We start from the raw sequence: 21262 nt of genomic DNA on the forward strand, positions 1-21262 counted from the left end.
TAGGGGTTGGCCTATCACAACTCTTGTGTTGCCACATTTTGCCATGTGAGATGTTTCAGTCTGGAAGAGGATATGTACAAAGGCTTCATCCAACACTTGACCCCATTTCCAGGCCCAGGTACATTGGAAAATCATAATGAGTACCTCTGATTTATATTTATTTTGTTTTTGCGCATAAAGGTTTTTTAAAGAGGGATAGACACTGTGCCTTTGGATAAATTTCAGATCAGATGTTCCTAAAATTAAGAGTGAATTTGGCTTGGCACGTTGGAGACTGCAAATTATAGTTGCTCTAAGAAATGTCCCTACTTCCTTCCAAATATAAAAAATTAAGTTTTGTAATTGTATAATATGTATATATCACTTTACATGTGTGAAAATATATGCAAGAGACAGGTGGAGTAGTTATGTTATAAAAAAGATTTTTCATTTTTTAATGAAAGGTATAATGGAGTTTTTTATTTTGATGTTTCTAAGAAAACTGTTTAATTATTAATACATGTTTAAAATCTCAGTGGTTTCATAAAAGAAAACACACCTATAACAGAAGCAGATCATAGTTTGAACACTTTTCATTAGGCAGCATTCTAAAGCGGTGGTTCTTTAAGTTTGGCTGCATTTTAGAATTGAGTTGGAAACTTTCTTAAAAATCCAAAGCCAAGGTTGAGAATCACTGTAAAGTTCAAGGTGATATCATAGGACCTTTAACTTGTTGGAAAAGGATTAGGTTTCTTTTAGTATTATGATTTAAACTGATTAATATTAATGCTGCTTTGTTTTAAGTACATGCTACAGAGGACGCAAGATCAAGATGAAAATGTGGCTTTAGAAGCCTGTGAATTCTGGCTCACTTTGGCTGAGCAACCCATATGCAAAGATGTACTCGTAAGGCATCTTCCCAAGTAAGTGTTCTTTCTTTTGAGTGCTACCTTGTTCTTAAATTTAACAGTGATCCCTTATTTTTACATTTTTATATTGCATTCTACCATCAGGGAATGAAGTTCTAAAGAAGTCAGACTTAATTTTACTTGGCATAACTGTAGGTTATAACTAAAGAGATTTTTTAGGAAGCAATTGTTTTTTGAGATTTTTTTTTTATTGCAGATGGTTTATTCTAAATCATAGTCTTAATTTTGGATAATTCGTGGCACAGTTCTTTTTTTCTTTTTTCTTTTTTCTTTTTTTTTTTTCTTTAATCATTTCAATTTGTAGACTCTGATGGGGTTTTTTTCTCCTCAAAACTGGTTTTCTAGTAGTTGTGATGCCATCCAATTTTTGGTTAGCCTATTATTAAGCCTATTTTTAACTCAATGCTGTTAAATCAGGTTTTTAAAAAAATTTTTTTTCCAATTTCATTGAGATATAATTGACATAAAACATTGTATTGGTTTTAGGTGTACAACATAATGATTTGATACATATGTTAAAATCATTTCCTTTTAGAAGTAATGCTTACCTTGTTTTGAAAACAAAGTAATACAGCCTCATGGAAGAACATTAAAATGCGGACATTTTCAGGGGCACCCTGGTGGCTCAGTTGATTAGACAACTGCCTTTGGCTCAAGTCATGATCCTGGGACCCTGGAAATGAGCCCTGTGTCAGCCTCCCCGCTCAGCAGGGAGTCTGCTTCTCCGTCTCTCTCAGCCCCTCCCCCCACCACATGCATGCTCACTCACATTCTTTCTCAAATAAATTTTTTTGGCGATGCCTGAGTGGCTTAGTTGGTTAAGCATCTACTTTCGGCTCAGGTCACGATTGCAGGGTCCTGCGATCGAGCCCCACATTGGGCTCTGCTCAACGAGGAGATCTGCTTCTCCCTCTCCCTGCCGCTCTGTGATAGCTCTCTTGCTCTCTCTCAAATAAATAAAAATAAAATCTTCAAAAAAAATTCTCTTTTTATTAGGGCACCTACCTGGCTCAGTTGGTAGAACATGCGACTCTTGGTCTAAGGATCATGAGTTCAAGCCCCATGTTGGGCATAGAACTTAATTTTAAAAACAAAGGGGAAAAAATTCTCTTTTTTCATTGGCTACATGAAGCTTCAGGAGAAAGCTCCTTAATAGACCTAAAAACAGTGATCTGCCATACAAGATTGGAATTCATCTGACACATGCCATATTGCTACATGGTTTCAGTTAATTCCGGTATCTCACTTGCCAACTTCATTTTCTTACCCAGCTTTGTCGGTCCCTTATTTCCTGCACATCTTTTCTTTCTTTCTTTCTTTCTCTGGCACAGATGACATTGATCCACAAATCAACTCTACTGACCACAAACCTCCAATTACCCTGCATCTTCCCTGCTCTGGACTAATAAACTATCTTTGCTGCTTATCTTACGCTTTTGGGAAAATTTCCACCACCAGGAAATTGATGGCTTTAGAAATCCATGGTTTTCAGTGTCAAGTGGACCCTTCATGCTGCCAGTTTTTCTTGTTCCAGATCACTTTTTATCTTTCATTCACTAGAGCAGCTATTCAAACCTTTATTGTTCATCTGAATTCTCTTCTTTCATTCTGAGCACTTCCGCTTTATAGGGAAGATAAGTGACCATCTTGCCCCAAAACTCAAGAATAGATTTTCATGTGAGTTGTCTTCTACCTAACCAGTATTTCAGTTGATGCTCTTGGATAGCATAGTTTTGTCTTCAGGGACCTCACTCCATCAAATAGATAAATTCTGTCTTTGAACTTTCTCCCTCTTCATTTTACATAACTTTGTAATTTTCTTCATCTTAAAAAGAATAGACAGGGCTCACTGCTTTACTTCTTTTCTTTACCTCATGTTAACTGCAAGTTTTATAGTCAGCCATCTGTCCTCACTATTTCCCCCAGATTACTGACAGAGGTGGTAAATGATTTAATTGTTGATGATTGAAATGGATCTGACTCTGCTGCAAAATGCCTGTAGCTTATAAAATAGGGCTTTATTTATTATAAATTTGATATAGTTATGTTATATTAGCTATACTGTTAAATTACTATTAATTTCAATGTGAAAGTGTGGCTGTCCCACATTTTTTATATCTATCTAAGGAATTTTAAATCGCACTGCTTTTCCCTATTTACTATTCCTTTAGTTAAGATGGTAGAGTTGTACTAAGAATTGGTTTTGCACATATTTATTTAATTGACATTAAAGGGTTTAACTCTTTGAAGTAAGGCCTCTACAAAGGCCTAACACATGAATGTAGAGAGTGAGAGTTTCTTACATCTGGTGTGGGGAAAGAAAATTATTTTTGGAGTCAAGCCAAACTGGTTTTGAATTCTGACTCTCCCATTTACTTAAAATTAACGACCTTGTGGAAATAATGTAACCTCTGAGCCTTGGTTGACTCATCTGTAAAATGGAGATTGTTAATACCTTTCTCACTGAGTTGTAAGGTAAGTGCTTATTAACAAGCCCACAGCTGGTAGTCATGAGTATGAATTTCTTTTGGCTGTTCACATTTCCCAAGGCACCCAGAACAATTAAAGGTAGAGTTCAGAAGCAGGGAACTGTGGACTTTTTCTTTTTTTTTTAAGATTTTGTTTATTTATTTATTTTGAGAGAGAAAGAGAATGTGCCAGCAGGGGGTGGGGGTTCGGGGGGTGGGTGCAGATGCATGGGAGAGAAAGAATCCCAAGCAGACTCACCGTTGAGTGCTGAGGCTGGACGTCTAGTTGGGGCTTGATCTGCTGACTCTGAGATGACGACATGAGCCTAAATCAAGAGTTGAATGCTAACTGACTGAGCCCCCCAGGTGCCACTAAAAACTGGACTTTCTAAATGTTTCCCAAGTTTTCTCAAAACCTTTTATCCTCAGTAGACTCTTAAGCGTGTGATGGGCCAGTGAGAAAGGAAATCATCAAACCTTAAGGAAACAGTCAAAGCTTAAAATTCTCAAAGCTACAAAAGGAACTGTAGTTAGTATTTTGACCTTTTCTTAGGTGTTCTGGTAAATTTTTTTTTCCCAACTATTACAGGATACCTGGGATTCTATGTTTACAGATATCTTGGTTCTGTTTTAATGATTATATTAATGCTTCAGATTAGATATGATATCCTGATTTAAGCATTTTCTTATTGGAAATTTAAGTTCTTGATTTCTTAAGAAACTAAAATTTCCTAACTTTATTGAAGGCTAAAATAACCTTATTGGTAGAGCTGTTTTTTACATTTTTGCATTATTTCTTTTGAATAAATTACTTTAGACTTAATATATTTTACATTTTATTTTTATTTTTTATTTTTTAAAGATTTTATTTATTTATTCGACAGAGATAGAGACAGCCAGCGAGAGAGGGAACACAAGCAGGGGGAGTGGGAGAGGAAGAAGCAGGCTCATAGCGGAGGAGCCTGATGTGGGGCTTGATCCCATAACGCCGGGATCACGCCCTGAGCCGAAGGCAGACGCTTAACCGCTGTGCCACCCAGGCGCCCCTATTTTACATCTTAAACACTGTCGTCTCTTTTATTAAAAGGAGTACAAATACTGAATGTAGGCTAATTGTAAAAATGTCACACTATTTAGAAATAAAGTAAATGATTAATTTTACCCCTTTTTAGCCTATTCGGTTCCCTCTCCAAAAATATCAGTGTCTTTTGTATCTCCTTCCTAGATAGTCTATTTATACAAGTAATTACATGGGTAATCTCATTATTTTTAACTCCATTGGAAGCGTGCTAAATGTGTTTTACGTGGTTTTCATTTTTAACTTTATTTTTAACCAAGCCCTAAATGACAGACATTTAGATTGTTTCCAGTTTTGTTACTTCATCAAGAAACTTAAGTTTAAAAATTGGGAGTGTTTTGTAAAGATGTTCAGGATAAATTCGTAGGGGAGAAATTACTAAATTTTGTGTTACTAGTTCTGTGTCTAACCACTATTGACAAGCTACCTTATGTTTTAAGATTCCATCCAGTAGATCCCATGCATGAGTATGTACAGGGCTTGGGAGATATGTATTAGGAATACTCATCATTTGAGAAGGACAGACATCACAGAATATGCTCTAAAACCAGATTAGCAGTGGTGGTTGTCTCTTCGGTATTTCTAGTATATGTAAGGTCAATAAGACTTCTTAATAATTCGTACGCTATTTTTAGATCTTTGTTTCATAAATTTATTTCTTTATAGATTGATTCCTGTATTAGTGAATGGCATGAAGTACTCAGATATAGATATTATCCTACTTAAGGTAAGGAAACTGTTTTCTGATGAATAGGCAAGGTTGTTTTTTATTGACTTTAGAGAATCTTTGAATTTGACTAATAGCATATTTATTTAAAATAGACCCTGTGTAAGTATGTTTCTTCTTATGTGTTATATAGTACAGAGTTCAAAGATAGAAGCCAGCAGTGAATTTTGGTGGTAATGTACTCTAACTTCATTGGAACCAGATGGTGACACTGGTAGAGTTAGCATAAATTTCCTGTTGATTTAAGGTACTCTGGATTATACCAGCTGATGGGAGACAGTGTAATGCAGTTAAAAGGCCCTGAACCTAAGATGTGTTATATGATAGTTTTTTTCCTCCCCTCAGTAAAGAATTATTTTCTGCAGACGGGAGTGGTTTTTAATAAAGAGGTATACTTCAAAACCATGTACATGGCATCATCTCTCAATATTCTGATTCTTTTATTCATGAACCTATTATTAGCTTATAATGATATTTGAATATCATCAACATTTTTCTTTAAAAAAAAAAACAAAACAGGGTGATGTTGAAGAAGATGAAACAATTCCTGATAGTGAACAGGATATAAGGCCCCGTTTTCATCGGTCGAGGACAGTGGCTCAGCAGCATGATGAAGATGGAATTGAAGAGGAAGATGATGACGACGATGAAATTGATGATGATGATACAATTTCTGACTGGAATCTAAGTAAGTCAAAAGGAAAAATACAGTTACCTGCTTTGGTAGCAACTTTATGGAGAACAATTCATATATTGTACAATGCCCTCATGGAAGAGTACAATTCATTGGTTTTTCATATACTCTCAGAGTTATGCAACCATCACCACAGTAAATTTCGGAGCGTTTTCATCACCCCAAGAAGAAACCCTGTTCTTATTAGCGGTCACTCCCCATTTTCTTCCAGTCCCCCAGCCCAAAGCACCTACCAGTCTCTCTGCTTTCTCTCCGGATCTGCCTGTTCTGGACATTGCCTATAAATGGAGTCATACAATCTGTGGTCCTTCATGACTGTTCTTTCACTTAGCATGTTTTCAGTATTTGTCCATGTTCTGGTATGTGTCAATACTTCATCTCTTTATAATGTGGGAAAATAATCCATTGTATGGATATACCACATGTTATTCATTCATCAGTTGATGGACATTTTATTTCTCCCCTTTAGCTGTTGTAATGATGCAATGAACATTTATGTAAAGTTTGTGTGGGGATGTATGTTACACTTCTTTTGGAGATACAGGAGTGCGATTACTGGTCATCTGATAACTCTTCGTTTAACCTTTTGAGGAACTACTAGGCTATTTTCCAAAGTGGCCCCACCATTTACTTTCTTACCATCATTGTCTTTAGGGTTCCAGTTTCTCCATATGCTTGCCAACTTTTGTTACCCTTTATATTATGGCCATTTCAGTAGATGTGATATCTTATTGTGGTTTCGGTTTGCGTTTCCTGGTGTACGTGTTCTTATATCTAATGTTCATTCTATTTCTTAAAGACTTCTTACCTCAAACTGCCATTTCTCAAAAGGCTGTACATTTGACATTATGAAATAGAAACATTGGCTGCAAGCTTTTCCTGTTTTCTTAACATAAACTTATTTTTCATGATAATTTGCATGAGTGTTAGTTGATCATCAAGGATCAATCTAAAATAGGATAAATTGTTTTGTCGTACTCAAACTTACAAAAGAAGTGTTTTCAGATCTCTTCTTAGTTTTCAGCCTTGGCTGCAAATCCGTATCATCTGTTGAACTGGCATTCTGGGCTACAGTCGAATGAGATGAGGGACCGAGACACCTGTGTTTTGTTCTTGTTGGTGTGCTGCTTTTTAAAGCTTCACTGCTCTAATTCAGGATTTCTCAAACTCAGCGCTGTTGCCGTTTTGCCACATAATTTTTTGTTGTGGTGGCTGTCATGTACATTGTAGGACGTTGAGCAGCACCCAGCACACACAGATGTGACAACCAGCAGTGTCTCCAGACATTGCCCATTGTCCCCTGGGAAACAAAATTGCCCCTAGTTAAGAACCACTGCTGGCAATTCAGTGTTGCGATTTGTAGTAATTGATGAAGCAGGGAAAGACATGAATCATCAGCCCAGACTGTAATTCACTTGGTTAAATAATGTTAATTCTTCTTGCCCATATAGTTTCCTGTAACAGTTCTTAGAGTGCCCAGTATGCCCAAGCACTAAGGCAAAGACTTGGAATGCATATCCCATTTAATCTTTACAACAGCCTTAGGTTGGTAAGGAAACTGCAGAAAGAGAAATCTACCTGAAGTTGGTTAATTAACATGGCTAGTACTAATGGCACACTTAATTTTGGAACCCAAATCTCCCACAGCAAGAGAGCCCAAGGTCTAAACTGCTATCATATTGCAGTAGCCCCTGTTATCTGCAGGGGGATATGTTCTAAGATACCACCCCCCTCACCCCGTGGGTGCCTAAAATCACAGATAGTACCAAACACTGTAAGTACTGTTTCTTCTAACACATACATACCTATGATAAAGTTTAATGTATAAATTAGGTACCATGAGAGATTAACAATAATAATTAATGATAAAGTAGAGCAATTATAACAATATACCATAATAAACATTATGTGATGTCTCTCAGAATTTCTTACTGTGCTGCATTCACCCTTCTTGTGATGATATGGGATGATAAAATGTCTACATGATGAGATGGGGGTGTGACTGAAATAGGCATTATGATGTAGTGTTAGACTACTCTTAACCTTCTGATGATACATCAGAAGGAAGAGCATCTGCTTCCAGATTGCGCTTAACCGAAGGTAACCGAAACCATGGAAAGCAAAACTGCACAGTGGGGGGCTACTACACCTCCTCGTAGTATATCCCTACTTTTAGGCTGGAGGCAGGATGGATGAAGATTATAATATAGGTAACTTTACAAAAGCAATAATGTATATTGAATTGGGGGAGGGAACTACTTCCTCTTAACATCCCACCCATTTTTATATCCTTCCAGAAGTTTTTCTATGCACATGCCAAAAAGTGTGTGTGTGTGTGTGTGTGTGTTATATGTATGTATGTATCTATCTATATATATATATAGATAAAGGGTTTTGTGGTTTTGTTTTGGTGTGTGTTTTTTGTTTTGTTTTGTTTTTTTTTTTGAAGAGGTTGACTTCCCAGCAGTGAAATGAGATTAAATGTACTCTTGTTTCTTTTCCATTTATGGTATAACTAACTCATTCTGTATCAGTACATAAGGATTTCTTTGTCTTTCATGGTAGCATAGTACTCATTTGTATGGATCTACCATAGAGTATAACTAAGACCCTTACTGATGAGTAAGGTCTTACTTCTAGCCAATTTAACAGCCTTTTTTGTAAAAGGATTTTAATATTGTTTAATGATTTGTGATAAAGTATTTAGTATGCCTAATCCCACTGGGGCAAATTTTTTATATTACATTTTTGTTCTAAGTTTTTGTTTTCTTAATTATACATTAAATGAAATCTGAATTGATACATAGTTCCATGGCTAATAGTTCCTTTATCTAGAAGGAATGTTTTTTATTTTATGTTTCGCGTGCTGGTGACTTGGTGAGATTTACTTGCCTACCCTCCTGCCAAGTCATTATGTATTTAATTCTGAATGATGTACCACTAAAAATGTTAAGTAGAAATAATAAATGTACACATTTTACTGCCTGTTTGTAGAAGTGGGCATTACATCCCAGAAGCATTAAACTGGGTGGAACAGTATTTGTTTTGATTTTTCTGTATAGATAAAAGAATCCTAGTTAGCAGTCATGTACACAATAGAATATCTTCATCATTAGTTTGCTAATTCTTGGTCATAAAATATTTCTTGTTGATAGAGACAGACTGCCTCCTATTTAATTGAATTCTTTGAAACTAGATGTATAAATAAGATGTACATATAACAAATACGATAGTAGCATTAATGATAATAGAGTTTAATACCTTTGAATTAAATATTTCTTTAGGAAAATGTTCTGCTGCTGCCCTAGATGTTCTTGCAAATGTGTATCGTGATGAGCTTTTGCCACACATTTTGCCCCTTTTGAAAGAATTACTTTTTCATCATGAATGGGTTGTTAAAGAATCCGGCATCTTGGTTTTAGGAGCAATTGCTGAAGGTAAGTCTAAGTCAAAACTGAACTGTGAAGTCCTTAATAGGCCCAAATGCAGAGGGACCACTTTAAGAAATGTTATTCTAACAAGCAAAGACGATTCAATTTGGAATTCACATACTTTTTTGCTCTCTTTTGTTGCTTATGTGGAATAGATGACACTATGATCTACATTAACCTTTAAAAAGATGTTTAAATCCAAAAACCGTCTTAGCAAAATCAGAGAGGGAGACAAACCATAAGTCCTATGATCTTAATCATGGGAAACAAACTGAGGGTTGCTGGAGGGGAGGTGGGAGGATGGGGTCACTGAATGATGGACATGAAGGAGGGCATGTGATGTAATGAGCACCAGATATTATATAAGACTGATGAATCACTGACCTGTACCTCTGAAACTAATAATACATTGTATGTTAATTAATTGAATTTAAATTTTAAAAAATTAAAAAATAAAAGGAATGAACTGGGAAAAAAGATACCTAAGTAGCAGCATTAGCAAATGATATTACAGATAACTAACAAAAATGGAAAGACAAATAGCCCTTAAACACATGAAAAGATGCTCAGCCTCACTCACAGTAAAAGAATGCAATTAACAAAACAAAATCCACCTTAGGATAAGTTTTTACCTTGAACCAGTTAACTATTATTAAACAGCCGTAGGCTTACTTCTAACCCCACCGAGATATTTTACAAAAGCTTCTGTTAAAGGGAACACAATGAGAAGACTGATGTCAGAAGCATCATCTAGAAAAATAATTTTCTCCTTTGGTAAGTGTAAGAAACATGGTAGGAGAGTCGCATCAACCTCCATAAAGGGTTACTGTGTCTTGGAGATGGGCCTGTATATACAAGAAGTTGAATTATTTTGTAGGCACTTCTGAAAGCCGTAATTTGTTTGGCAGAAGTAAAATGAGCTTTCCTAACCCTACTAGAAGATACTTAGGAGCACTTAGCTTTCATTTCTTTTTTTAAATTTTGGAACAGATTATTTATTAGAGAATATTTATTGCAGTGGAGATAATATAAATATTTTTTCTATTTTTTTGATCTGAATATTTTTCATGGCTATATTTATCAGTTTAGTATTCAACTGAAATAATTTTGTTTTAACTGAATCTTAGCATTTTGTGAGAGATTTGTTACTTTTTTTTCCAGGTTGTATGCAAGGCATGATTCCATACCTGCCTGAGCTCATTCCTCACCTTATTCAGTGCCTCTCTGATAAAAAGGCTCTTGTGCGTTCCATAACGTGCTGGACTCTTAGCCGCTATGCACATTGGGTAGTCAGCCAGCCCCCCGATACGTACCTGAAGCCATTAATGACAGAATTGCTAAAGCGAATCCTGGACAGCAACAAGAGAGTACAAGAAGCTGCCTGCAGGTGGGACAAATCCATAACATTATTGATTATGGGGAAAGGGAGTAGGTATTTCAGTGAGAAATTAATTTTCAGCTTTGTGGTGGAATATTGGTATTAAACTTTTATTACCTGTAGTTTTTACCTGATGATTCTGTAAATCAAAATGTGAGTCAACTAGGCATCCGTCTTTGCTGTTCCTTCAACTCATTTTTTTTTCTCTATGGTTGTGATAACTGTAGAATTCTCCTTCACCCTAATTCTCACAGACATCTAGAGTGGTGATAGTAGGGGTCCTGCTCTTGAAGGGATAACAAAGTTTGAGCAGATTCACATCATTAGGTTAAAGGTCAGCTACCACAGCTCCATAGGAAGTCCCACAATGACTCAGTCATCTTTCACTTAGTGAATCCCCTCCAGTAGCTGCTCTGTCGTTTGGGTTTGGGGCTGTCTGTGTTTTTAGATCAGCAGTTATTTTCATTACTATAAATATTGAGTTTTCTGAAACAAACCTTTGTGTTCTAAAAAGGCCTGACACATTTATAGCTCTTAACTTTTTATTAGAATTGCTTTACTGTTGACTTTGTTAATAAGAAAAAATAGCTGTTGAAAAAGAGGAAAATAAATTTAAGTGGAGTTGTGCTTTACCAGATGTGAAGCAAAAATACCTGAAAGCATTCTAATTCTTAATAAGATGAAAGAACGTTGAACCAAAGGGGCTTTGGTATTAATAGCACTACATTTTTTTTTTTTAAATGAGGGGAGGATACGGATTATGTTTGGTTTCCTGCAAGTTTTTTTTTTTGTTTTAACTCTTCACTAGTCATTAGGCATATATTAAATGCTGTGTTTAGACTTAGAGGGTAGTATAGAATACTAAACAACTATATAATTATAATTCATGGCAAGTGTTGTAAAGGAAATACATAAATAGCTCACAGTTTAAGACCGGGCTTTCACTAACAAATAGCTTAAGCCTATTATTTGAGGAAATTGCTGAGTGGGTAGAACAGAAAATAATACAAACTTTAATTTTAGAAATGAAGAGCCAGGTACACCTTAAGAGTCCAGACAAGTGTAGGCCTAAATTGAAGTAACTGCTCAGACTCTGGAGTGTTTGTCTTTTGTGTTTGTCTTAATAGGTAAGCCATACGTAAGGCAAATTTGTAATAACAAACACACCGTGCATTCTAATGTATGGTGTAGAACTTAGACCACCATTTTTAAGCTTTACTGAGGAAAAATTGACAAAAATAATCCATATATTTAAAGTATACAGTGTGATGACTTGATAAACATATGTTATGGAACAGTTAGCAAGATCACTTGCTAAGACATCCATCACCTCACATAGTTGACGTAAGTCTTTGTGTGGTGAGAATGGTTAAGGTCTACACTCAGCAACTTTCACATATACAACACTGTATTATTAATTATAGTCCCCGTGCTGTACTTTAGATCTTCAGAATTTATTCTTGTAACTGAAAATTTGTGCCCTTTGGCCACCTGCATCATCCCATTTCCCCCTCCTGCTAAGAGAAACACTTAGGAGGTCGTGACGCTGTGCTAAATTTGTTGAATGACTAAATATAAGAACCAGCAACATCCCTGCTCTGCTGGGAGCCTGCTTCTTCCTCTCCCACTCCCCCTGCTCGTGTTCCCTCTCTCACTGGCTGTCTCTCTGTCAAATAAATAAGTAAAATCTTTTTTAAAAGAAAGAAAAAAAAAAAAAAACCAACAGATTTAGATTTTACTATTGTAGTGAAGCAAATGCCCATAGGTGACAGCCTCTTTGAAAGAAGTGATAGGAAATGGGGAAGAAATAATAAAAATAAGCCTCTGGTATGGTGAGGTCAGGAGATAAGCATATACAGTGTAAATAGATGTTCTATATACTGTAGACTGTTTCCTACCCGTATGATAAACTGCAGCAGTAATAATCTCTCTCTCCCACCTCTTTTTTTTTTTTTTTTTTTTAACTGTAGTGCCTTTGCTACCTTAGAAGAGGAGGCTTGTACGGAACTTGTTCCTTACCTTGCTTATATACTTGATACCTTGGTCTTCGCATTTAGTAAATACCAGCATAAGAACCTGCTCATTCTTTATGATGCCATAGGAACTTTAGCAGATTCAGTAGGACATCATTTAAACAAACCAGTGAGTATCTGTGATTAACTATTAAGAAAAAAATATGTACCATATTTACAGTCAAAAGGTTAACATATTTGGAAATGAAATTGGAGAGATACAAACATTTAGTGTTGGCTACTTTAAGAATGTAGATCTTAAGAAGTCAGCAAGTGTATTTACTTTCTACATAGTATTAAAAGTAGATATGTTCTTGGTGTGGAAATCATACCAGCATATCACATGAATGCACCAACACTTAGAAAAAGGAAGACAAAGGTCTTACATGTGGGTTTCAGCTTTTACTTAATTCCAAGTATTTTTATCTACCACTTCATAAATATTAAAGCTTTAGAGTACCACATCTAGACATCTTTGTTTTCTCACTAGAACTTAGAGGTATGAATATACACTAAGATAAGACAATTAGTAATTGGGATAATAAGTTAGAAATGCCAAAAAGTGGTGTAGAAGAAGTATGTATGGGTAAGGATCCAAACTCTGTTTTTAGTAAGGTTAAGAAGATGATGATGGAATTGGATTTGTTTAAATAGGATTTAAATAATAGAATTTCAGGCTCAAAATTCCCAGCAGAAGAATAGATTACATGTTTATGATTGCTATATGAAAAGTTAAAAAAAATTGTGTTTAGAAGTTATACTTAAAATTTGGTGCAGGAAACTTGGTTTGTGGGTTTGCTTTCATGTTGGTTGATTTTGTTTTGTGGGAAGGGGGTGGAGAGTGTTTTTCTGAATGTGTTAGACCCTTTGGAATCTGTGCCCCTTGTTTACATGATTACTATTGTTTATTTAGTATTTAATTATTTGTGTATACTAAAGTTTAAATAAAGACACTTAAATAATCGTGAATCTTATACAAATGCCTCTGTAAGTTTACCTGTCATTTATAACATAGTGTACAGCAAGGACCATACTACATGTTACAAGCTCCAGGACTGAAAAAATTCAGAGTAAAACTTACACAGATTATCCCTGATTATGATCAAATAATTTTTGGGTGGTGTTGTATTTGTGTACATTTAATTTCAAAAAGGATATAAGAGGACTTAAAAATAGAACAAGATTCTGTAAAAGCAGAAAATAAAAATTTTAAAGGTGCTAAGTAGAGCAGACTGAGTCTTAAAATGCATTCTGTAATGATTTTACACAATTACTCTAAACGGATTTTAATTTTCATAGACCCAAAATGGACTTGTTTACATATGATAGTGGAGCTTTATGTGTTTTTCACAAATAGGAATATATTCAGATGCTAATGCCTCCACTGATCCAGAAATGGAACATGTTAAAGGATGAAGATAAAGATCTCTTCCCTTTACTTGAGGTATGCTAAGCTGGTAACCTTTAGTTAATCGAATAGTGTGTTTCATCAGAAACACATGTGTAAATAGAAAATGTGGGAATATGTGATAAGCAAAATGTTAATAGATGTACATTTTGAACCATTTCTGTTAAAATGCTGAACAAGTGCGTAACTGCCCTGATTTAATTATTTTACATCCATACTAAGAAATATTGTTAAATAGAAAAACCATAATAGATGTGTTAAGTTGGTTGGGTTTTGTTTTGTTTTGTTTTTCCTGAGGTCATTAAAGGATTATATTACATGTTTTCTCACCTGCTCTGCTTCAGTGATAATCAGTTATCTTGGAGATCTTTCCATAGCAACATATATATGTCCTATATTTAATTGCATTTCTTTATATAGATACATAGCTATGCATGACAATTAATACAGTTCAGATTATTTTATGTGTTATATATCTATATGTATACACACATATAGTCAAATGTGAAGTAGCGTTGAGTCTTGGTGCTAATAAGGGAGGGACTTTGCTTCATACCCTTTCTGTCCAGGTTGAGGTTTGATAGTTGGTATGTTATTTAAATTACTGAACGTGGAATCAAATATGATAACTTAAATGACTTTATACTGGTAGAGCCATTTCAATCATTGTCATTCTTGTTTCCCCTATCATTTCAGGGATCATCACTTCTGCCATGGTTTGTCCCTAGCCAGAGAAGGAAAAACTTCCATGACTAAGCAATGGCTGATTCTGGGCCCAACAAAACTAGAAAAACCATTATGATTAAATAGATTTGCTTTCAGGCAGGGGCTCAGAATATGCCCATTAAAAGTCCACGCATATCCTTGAGCAGGATGAGAAGATAAACAAATTCTCCTATATTTGATGAAAAACTAAGCACATGTAATACTTAATCTGGTTCTCTAAGGATAATGTTCATTACAGAAACTTTTGAGGAAACCTTCTTTTACCAGCAGCAAACTTAACAGCAATGAGTGGCAAAGAGGAGAGGTCTGAAAAGATAACCTGTTATTGTAGAATAGTAGAGTGGGCTCATAAATGACCAGAAACTTACTGAGTACGCTCTTAAGTATTTATCATAATTTTAAATATATCCAGAAATTTACACGTGTACTTTATTCTTTCTAGTGCCTATCTTCAGTTGCCACAGCCCTGCAGTCTGGTTTCCTTCCATACTGTGAACCCGTGTACCAGCGTTGTGTAAACCTAGTACAGAAGACTCTTGCACAAGCCATGGTATTTTTTAAAAATATTTATTTCTACCCTCCTTGGCATCACAAACATTTTTCTAAGGATGGACATAATATATGCAAATTTTTTCACCTAATTGATTTGAAGTAAGGTTTTTAATACTTTTGTCTAATTTCAGCTGAACAATGCTCAACCAGATCAATATGAGGCTCCTGATAAAGATTTTATGATAGTGGCTCTGGATTTACTCAGCGGCCTAGCTGAAGGACTTGGAGGCAACATCGAACAACTAGTAGCCCGAAGTAACATTCTAACACTAATGTATCAGTGCATGCAGGTGAGACTTGTTTAATTAAAATGTATTAAAACCTGATTCTCTGTGTCACATTGGGGTTAATTTCTTCTTATTCCTTGTAGGATAAAATGCCGGAAGTTCGACAGAGTTCCTTCGCCCTGTTAGGTGACCTGACGAAAGCTTGCTTTCAGCATGTTAAGCCTTGTATAGGTATGAATATTTCCTACTGCTATGATGTGCGTAACATTAGTTTTACATCAGTTATATTTCTGTATTATTAAACTGAAATGTCATGGAAACCCAACATTTATAAATGTACATTCTGCTAGTTAAGGCAGCTCTGAGTGAAGCAGGTAGGATGGAAATGCCCTTGCTCCATTGAATTCATAATCACTTGAGCAGCCCATGAGGCACTCACTCGTATGACTCGAGAAGAGCTGGAAAAGTGTTAACTTAGTGTGAAGGACACCCACCTGTGAAACCTCAGTACCATATGCTAGTTTATTGGTAATTTTTGAGCAACCTCTTTTTGGGGGGGTTTAGAGGTACCCAGAAGTAATAGTCCTCCTCATAAACCAGCATACTTTTTCAGATATCATATGAAACTTTTCAAACAATTTACTTTAAAAGTAAATAATGGTTTGTTTTTGTTTTAATATTATAGCATTTGTCTTAGCCTTTTGTGACGATAATAAGGGATTCCTTGAATAACGTAAACTGAATTGCTCTCAAAATCATGGATTTAATTGGGTTTTTGGTTTTCTTTGATTGCTATATCCCAACGTTTTGGATGCTAGTTTCTTATGATACACAATTTAGTGGACCATGGTTTAAAACATGGACCTGAAATGGTTTTCTCATTTGATACAGTTGTACTTTGGGTTTTTTGGCTCCCCCTCCCCCCCAATTTGTTTGAGATACAATTGACATAGAACATTGTGTAAGTTTCGGTGTATGACATAGTTTGATATAGGTATATATATTGCAAAATCACAATAAGTTTAGTTAACATCCATCACCTCATGTACTTAAAAGATTTTTTTTTCTTATGAGAACTTTTAAGACTTTTAATACACAATATAGTGTTGTTAATGATATTCACCATGTCGTACAGTGCATCCCCAAGACTTAAAATTGGAAGTTTGTACCCTTTGACTAACTTCACCCAATTCCCAGTTGTGCTTTTAAATAACAACTGTATTTCTGAACTTGGAATAATAACATTAATTATGCTATATTAAACCCTCAAGTTTAAGCCTAACTACTCTAAATGAAAGTGTAATGAATTCTTATTTTATGAGAAGGTTCTTCTACCAATACCTACCACCTGATTTAGTTTTTATGAATTCAAACTTGTACGAAGGGTTTTCTTTCTTTAAGACTTTTTAAACCATGTGTATCTTCTTCAGGAGGTACACTGTGTCTAGTTATCTTTCTTCTTTTTTTATGTTCTCAACCATGATGATTATTTTCTAGATCAGGGTTTCTCAGCCAGGGCAATTTTAACACCTTGAGCCCCGAACATTAGGTAGTGTCTGGAGACATTTTGTTTAACCCTGGGGTGTGTTACTCATAACTAGTAGATAGACGCAAAGAATGTTGCTAAACATCAAGTGGTGCATGATACAGTACCCTTCATGCGTGCCCCCCCCCCATGCCAGAATGATCTGGACCAAATTATTAGTATTGCTGAGATTTAGAAACCCTGGCTTAAATCTACTAACTTGGGTGCCTGGGTCTCTCATTCAGTAAAGGATCTGCCTTCAGCTCAGGTCATGATCTCAGGGTCCTGGCATCAAATCCCCTATCGGGCTCTCTGCTCAGTGGCCAGTTTGCTTCTCCCTCTCCCTCTGTGATCTCTCTTGCTTTAGCTCTCAAATAAATAAAATCTTCAAAAAAATAAATAAATCTACTAACTTAATGGGGATTTAAAAAAAGGATACTATTCTAATTCTTGACTTAACTGAGAATATATACATAGAGACATTTCTCATACCAGTGTATTATTACCGTGAGGTACAAACCATATAGGGGAGGCAGGATAATTACTTGACTCTTTCTCTTTGTTTACCAGTTTTCAAAAATAATGAATTGATTCCCCGCATCTTCCACAGGTATCTATATTGTGTTTCAGAGTTCAGTTTTTGTTTGTGTTTGGTTCTTTTTTGAGTGTCAGTATGAATTCATGATGCTCAAGTTGTCCTACCACTGGCAGTGGGAGCTTAATCAAATTGGCTCCTTAGTCCTTCCTGGTATGACAAAATAGTCCAGGCTTGTTTTGTACATTTCCTGCCTTCAACCTGCAATGAGACATTTCTCTGAGAGCCCTCAGTCCTTTTAAGTGGAAAATGATATTTAGAGACCACAATCTGAACACTAAAGTCAAAGTTACTTTAAAAGCCAAAATCATTGATTTAAAAAAAAAAAAAAATTGTGTGTGTGAAAAACTAGCTTTGAAGAAAGTTGTATCATGTTTTCCTCATTTTTATTTTGAATTTTCTCCCTCTGATGACAAGAGCGATTACTCTGACGAACTCATTTTAATGACACCTTAAATAGACTGAAACTTGATGTTTCCTGGTCTACTTCATAGAAAGTTCAGTGGCCAGATAATGCCTTTTTCATTTTCTCAAAATTAAATATTATCAAAACCTTTTAAAAATTGCTATTTCTCGCCTAGATTTCAGTTTCCACCTAATAGATTTCCTTTAAAGCACAATACACTGCTGTTGAAAAGCTTACTACATAGTTGTTAAAAAATTTTTTTTCTAGCTGATTTCATGCCTATATTGGGAACCAACCTAAATCCAGAGTTCATTTCAGTCTGCAATAATGCCACATGGGCAATTGGAGAAATCTCCATTCAAATGGGTAAGATCTTTCTCCCCTTTAAAAGCACTGTAAATTTTTAGATGCCTTAGTATTTTTGTAATTGCTTTTTCTTTTTAACTTAAATGAGTTTTATCCATATATATTTATTACTAACATGTCACAGTTAATAAAGGGAGCAAGCAAAGTATTTTATGTTAATATTTTAACATTAAAATTTTTCTCTTTTGTTTTCTCTTTTGGGGGTGATTTAGGTATAGAGATGCAGCCTTATATTCCTATGGTGTTGCACCAGCTTGTAGAAATCATTAACAGACCCAACACACCAAAGACGTTGTTAGAGAATACAGGTACCATATGACTGAACTGTTATGGTGAAGAGAAAACTATTTGCCTTTTAAAGTTAAGATGCGTAGAGAAACCAAAGCAAAGCTAGCTTTAGAAACCCAGCTTATTATTAACAGCTGTTTGAGATTTTAGTAATCATATGTACTGTTTTAACTGTATTGCATAACCAATTTTCAGAGACTTTCAAAAACACTTCTCCCCTATTTTATGTGTTTTAATACTCCCTAAAATGGACCCCAGCTAAAATAACTATTGAACAATATGAATTTTAATTTTATATTAATTCAGAGTAACTGGCAGCTGGGAAGTAATTTTTTTTTTTTAGTCTATAAAATTGTGGCCAAAAATAAACATCGGTGTAGGGGCTAATTGGTTAAAAATGGCATGTGTATTTTGTATTTCATTGTATATTTTCCTTCAAATTGAGAACTTAGGCAGTACCTTGTGGGATTTTTATTCAGGAGGCTTGTTTCTCTTTTGCATTTATAGAGAGCATGTTGATATTAAAGAGTACCTTCCATACTATAGAACACATTTCAGGGTGATTTCTTTCCACCCTCCCCAATTTTTGTTAATAATGATAAAAGATGTGAATTTTGTTTAATCGGGCACATCTTTTTCTTTATATAAGTAAGGTAATTCCAGTAAATACATTCATAGTCAGTGAGGTTTTACGGAAATACTGGACAGAGATTAAAATAAGGTCTTCTAAATAAGGAAATTTGCTTTCAAAGGCATTTTAATTTTGTATTCTTTAATTATAGAAAGTTTATATTTTAATGTGATTAAAGTTGATATGTTTATTGGTATGGAAGGAAATCTTTGAATTAAACAGTTATATAGCTGTTTGGCTGTATGGGTACTGTTTATAATCATAAAGTGAATCAGATTTTCTTGATGAAAAGTACAAAAATCTATGTATTAGGATGGTTATGAAATCTCGTCAGGTTTTTATCTCTTTAGAATGCAGTACCTATACATGACATTCAGATTTGGAACACTTGCCATTATAAAATTACTGTTGAACCTAAAGAAACTTCCTATTTATTTTTAAATGTGAATGCATAACTGCGAATAAATGTTGAATGTAATGTATATTAAAGTTTCTTGTGGGATATCAGCTTGCGAATTTGTTAGACAGTTCCTTTAACAAATTGGCTTTATTTATAAGTTTATATTCCAAGTATGATTCTACTCTAAACCAATAGAGTAGTTGGTAATGCCCATCAAGTTGACAGATTAAATTGATATGATTGAAAAAACACTTGGGATTCGCTGAATTAATCTTATCACAAGTGGCTGCAGAAAATGTTTCCATTATTCCTTATCCAAAAGGGGGGCTATTCATTACAAAAATAAAACCATTGTCAGTGGCTAATGTCTGTAGATTTTAGCAACTTAATTACTGTTTTCTTAAAGCCAATTCCTTAGTGTATGCAGTTATTTGCTCTTTTTCCAATTAGTATATCCTACACTGAACTTTTTCAATGGACCATCATCTGCTTTATCGCATGTTTCATTGGATTGTTCATACTTGCCTGTTTAATGAGAATGTTGCATAGTTTGTGTCTTTTGAACATAGGTTTTCTTTCTCTTGCTTCATATGATTCTGCTGGATTTTAGTATTATCTGTGTAGTTTGCTTCAAGTAATCCTTAAACATTTTTCTTTACCCCCCCCCACCCTTTTTTTTTATGAAAGGTTAACCTGTAAGTTTTTGAGAGAACACCATTAAAGCACCTTATGGTTTGTTTTCTGTTTGTATTTTTTTTTCCCGTTGTGTATAAATGTATTTATATGTATGTACCTTTGAATTGCAGAATGCAGTTCTGAGTTGCAACTTCTTTTAGCTCTTCGTAAGTTTAAGGACTTCCTGAATTTTGATGGTGAATATGTTTGAGTAATTCCCACTTCGAAATTTTTAAGTAAAATATTAGCATGTGATCAGTATGTCTTATCTATTTTGTGCTATGCCTTTTATAGCAAAGACAGATTATTTGTTTGTTCCTTTCGTCCACATTTCACATCATTACAGTGGACTGTAAACTTCCTTCATGTCAAATATGGTTTGTGAAATTAGTGGGCTAATATCTGAGTTGTTACCAATATCATCACCATCAGCGGTTAATTGGAATGGAATTTGACACAGCACAGCAATTTTCCAATTCATTCATTTGGTGCATACTGCAGCACCTAAAGTGTGATGGTTGATTTTGATACCAGGCAACAAATGGTCCACTGGTTTGTCTTAGAAATGTTAACAAACAAAACTACCTAAATTCCGATTAAATTCCTAGGTGATTTTGAAAGATTGGAAATCACTTATTTAAAAAGACCTAGAGAAGTAAAGAAATTTTAACTGTTTTAACTTCTGAGAACTGTGTTTGAGTAAACAATTCAGAAATGTAATCATTCACATTTACTAATATTTCTTGGGGGAAAAACATAGATTTCAT

At 34.9% G+C, this 21262-nt stretch overlaps 1 protein-coding gene across 3 annotated transcripts in view; it reads left to right on the forward strand.

The window, feature by feature from the left end:
* The window catches only part of TNPO1 (transportin 1), an 89376-nt gene that overhangs the window by 55118 nt on the left and 12996 nt on the right, over positions 1-21262 (forward strand). For all 3 annotated transcript variants that reach the window (XM_026498810.4, XM_057307443.1, XM_026498811.4), the window contains exons 9-20: positions 784-902; positions 5121-5181; positions 5701-5869; positions 9160-9312; positions 10468-10693; positions 12655-12826; positions 14054-14140; positions 15273-15380; positions 15514-15672; positions 15753-15840; positions 18403-18501; positions 18714-18809. In XM_026498810.4, coding sequence (XP_026354595.1) covers positions 784-902; positions 5121-5181; positions 5701-5869; positions 9160-9312; positions 10468-10693; positions 12655-12826; positions 14054-14140; positions 15273-15380; positions 15514-15672; positions 15753-15840; positions 18403-18501; positions 18714-18809 — 1537 coding nt within the window. The remainder of the gene's footprint in view (positions 1-783; positions 903-5120; positions 5182-5700; positions 5870-9159; positions 9313-10467; positions 10694-12654; positions 12827-14053; positions 14141-15272; positions 15381-15513; positions 15673-15752; positions 15841-18402; positions 18502-18713; positions 18810-21262) is intronic.

The sequence above is a fragment of the Ursus arctos genome, unplaced genomic scaffold, assembly GCF_023065955.2.
Source record: "Ursus arctos isolate Adak ecotype North America unplaced genomic scaffold, UrsArc2.0 scaffold_5, whole genome shotgun sequence".
NCBI classification, from domain to species: Eukaryota; Metazoa; Chordata; class Mammalia; order Carnivora; family Ursidae; genus Ursus; species Ursus arctos.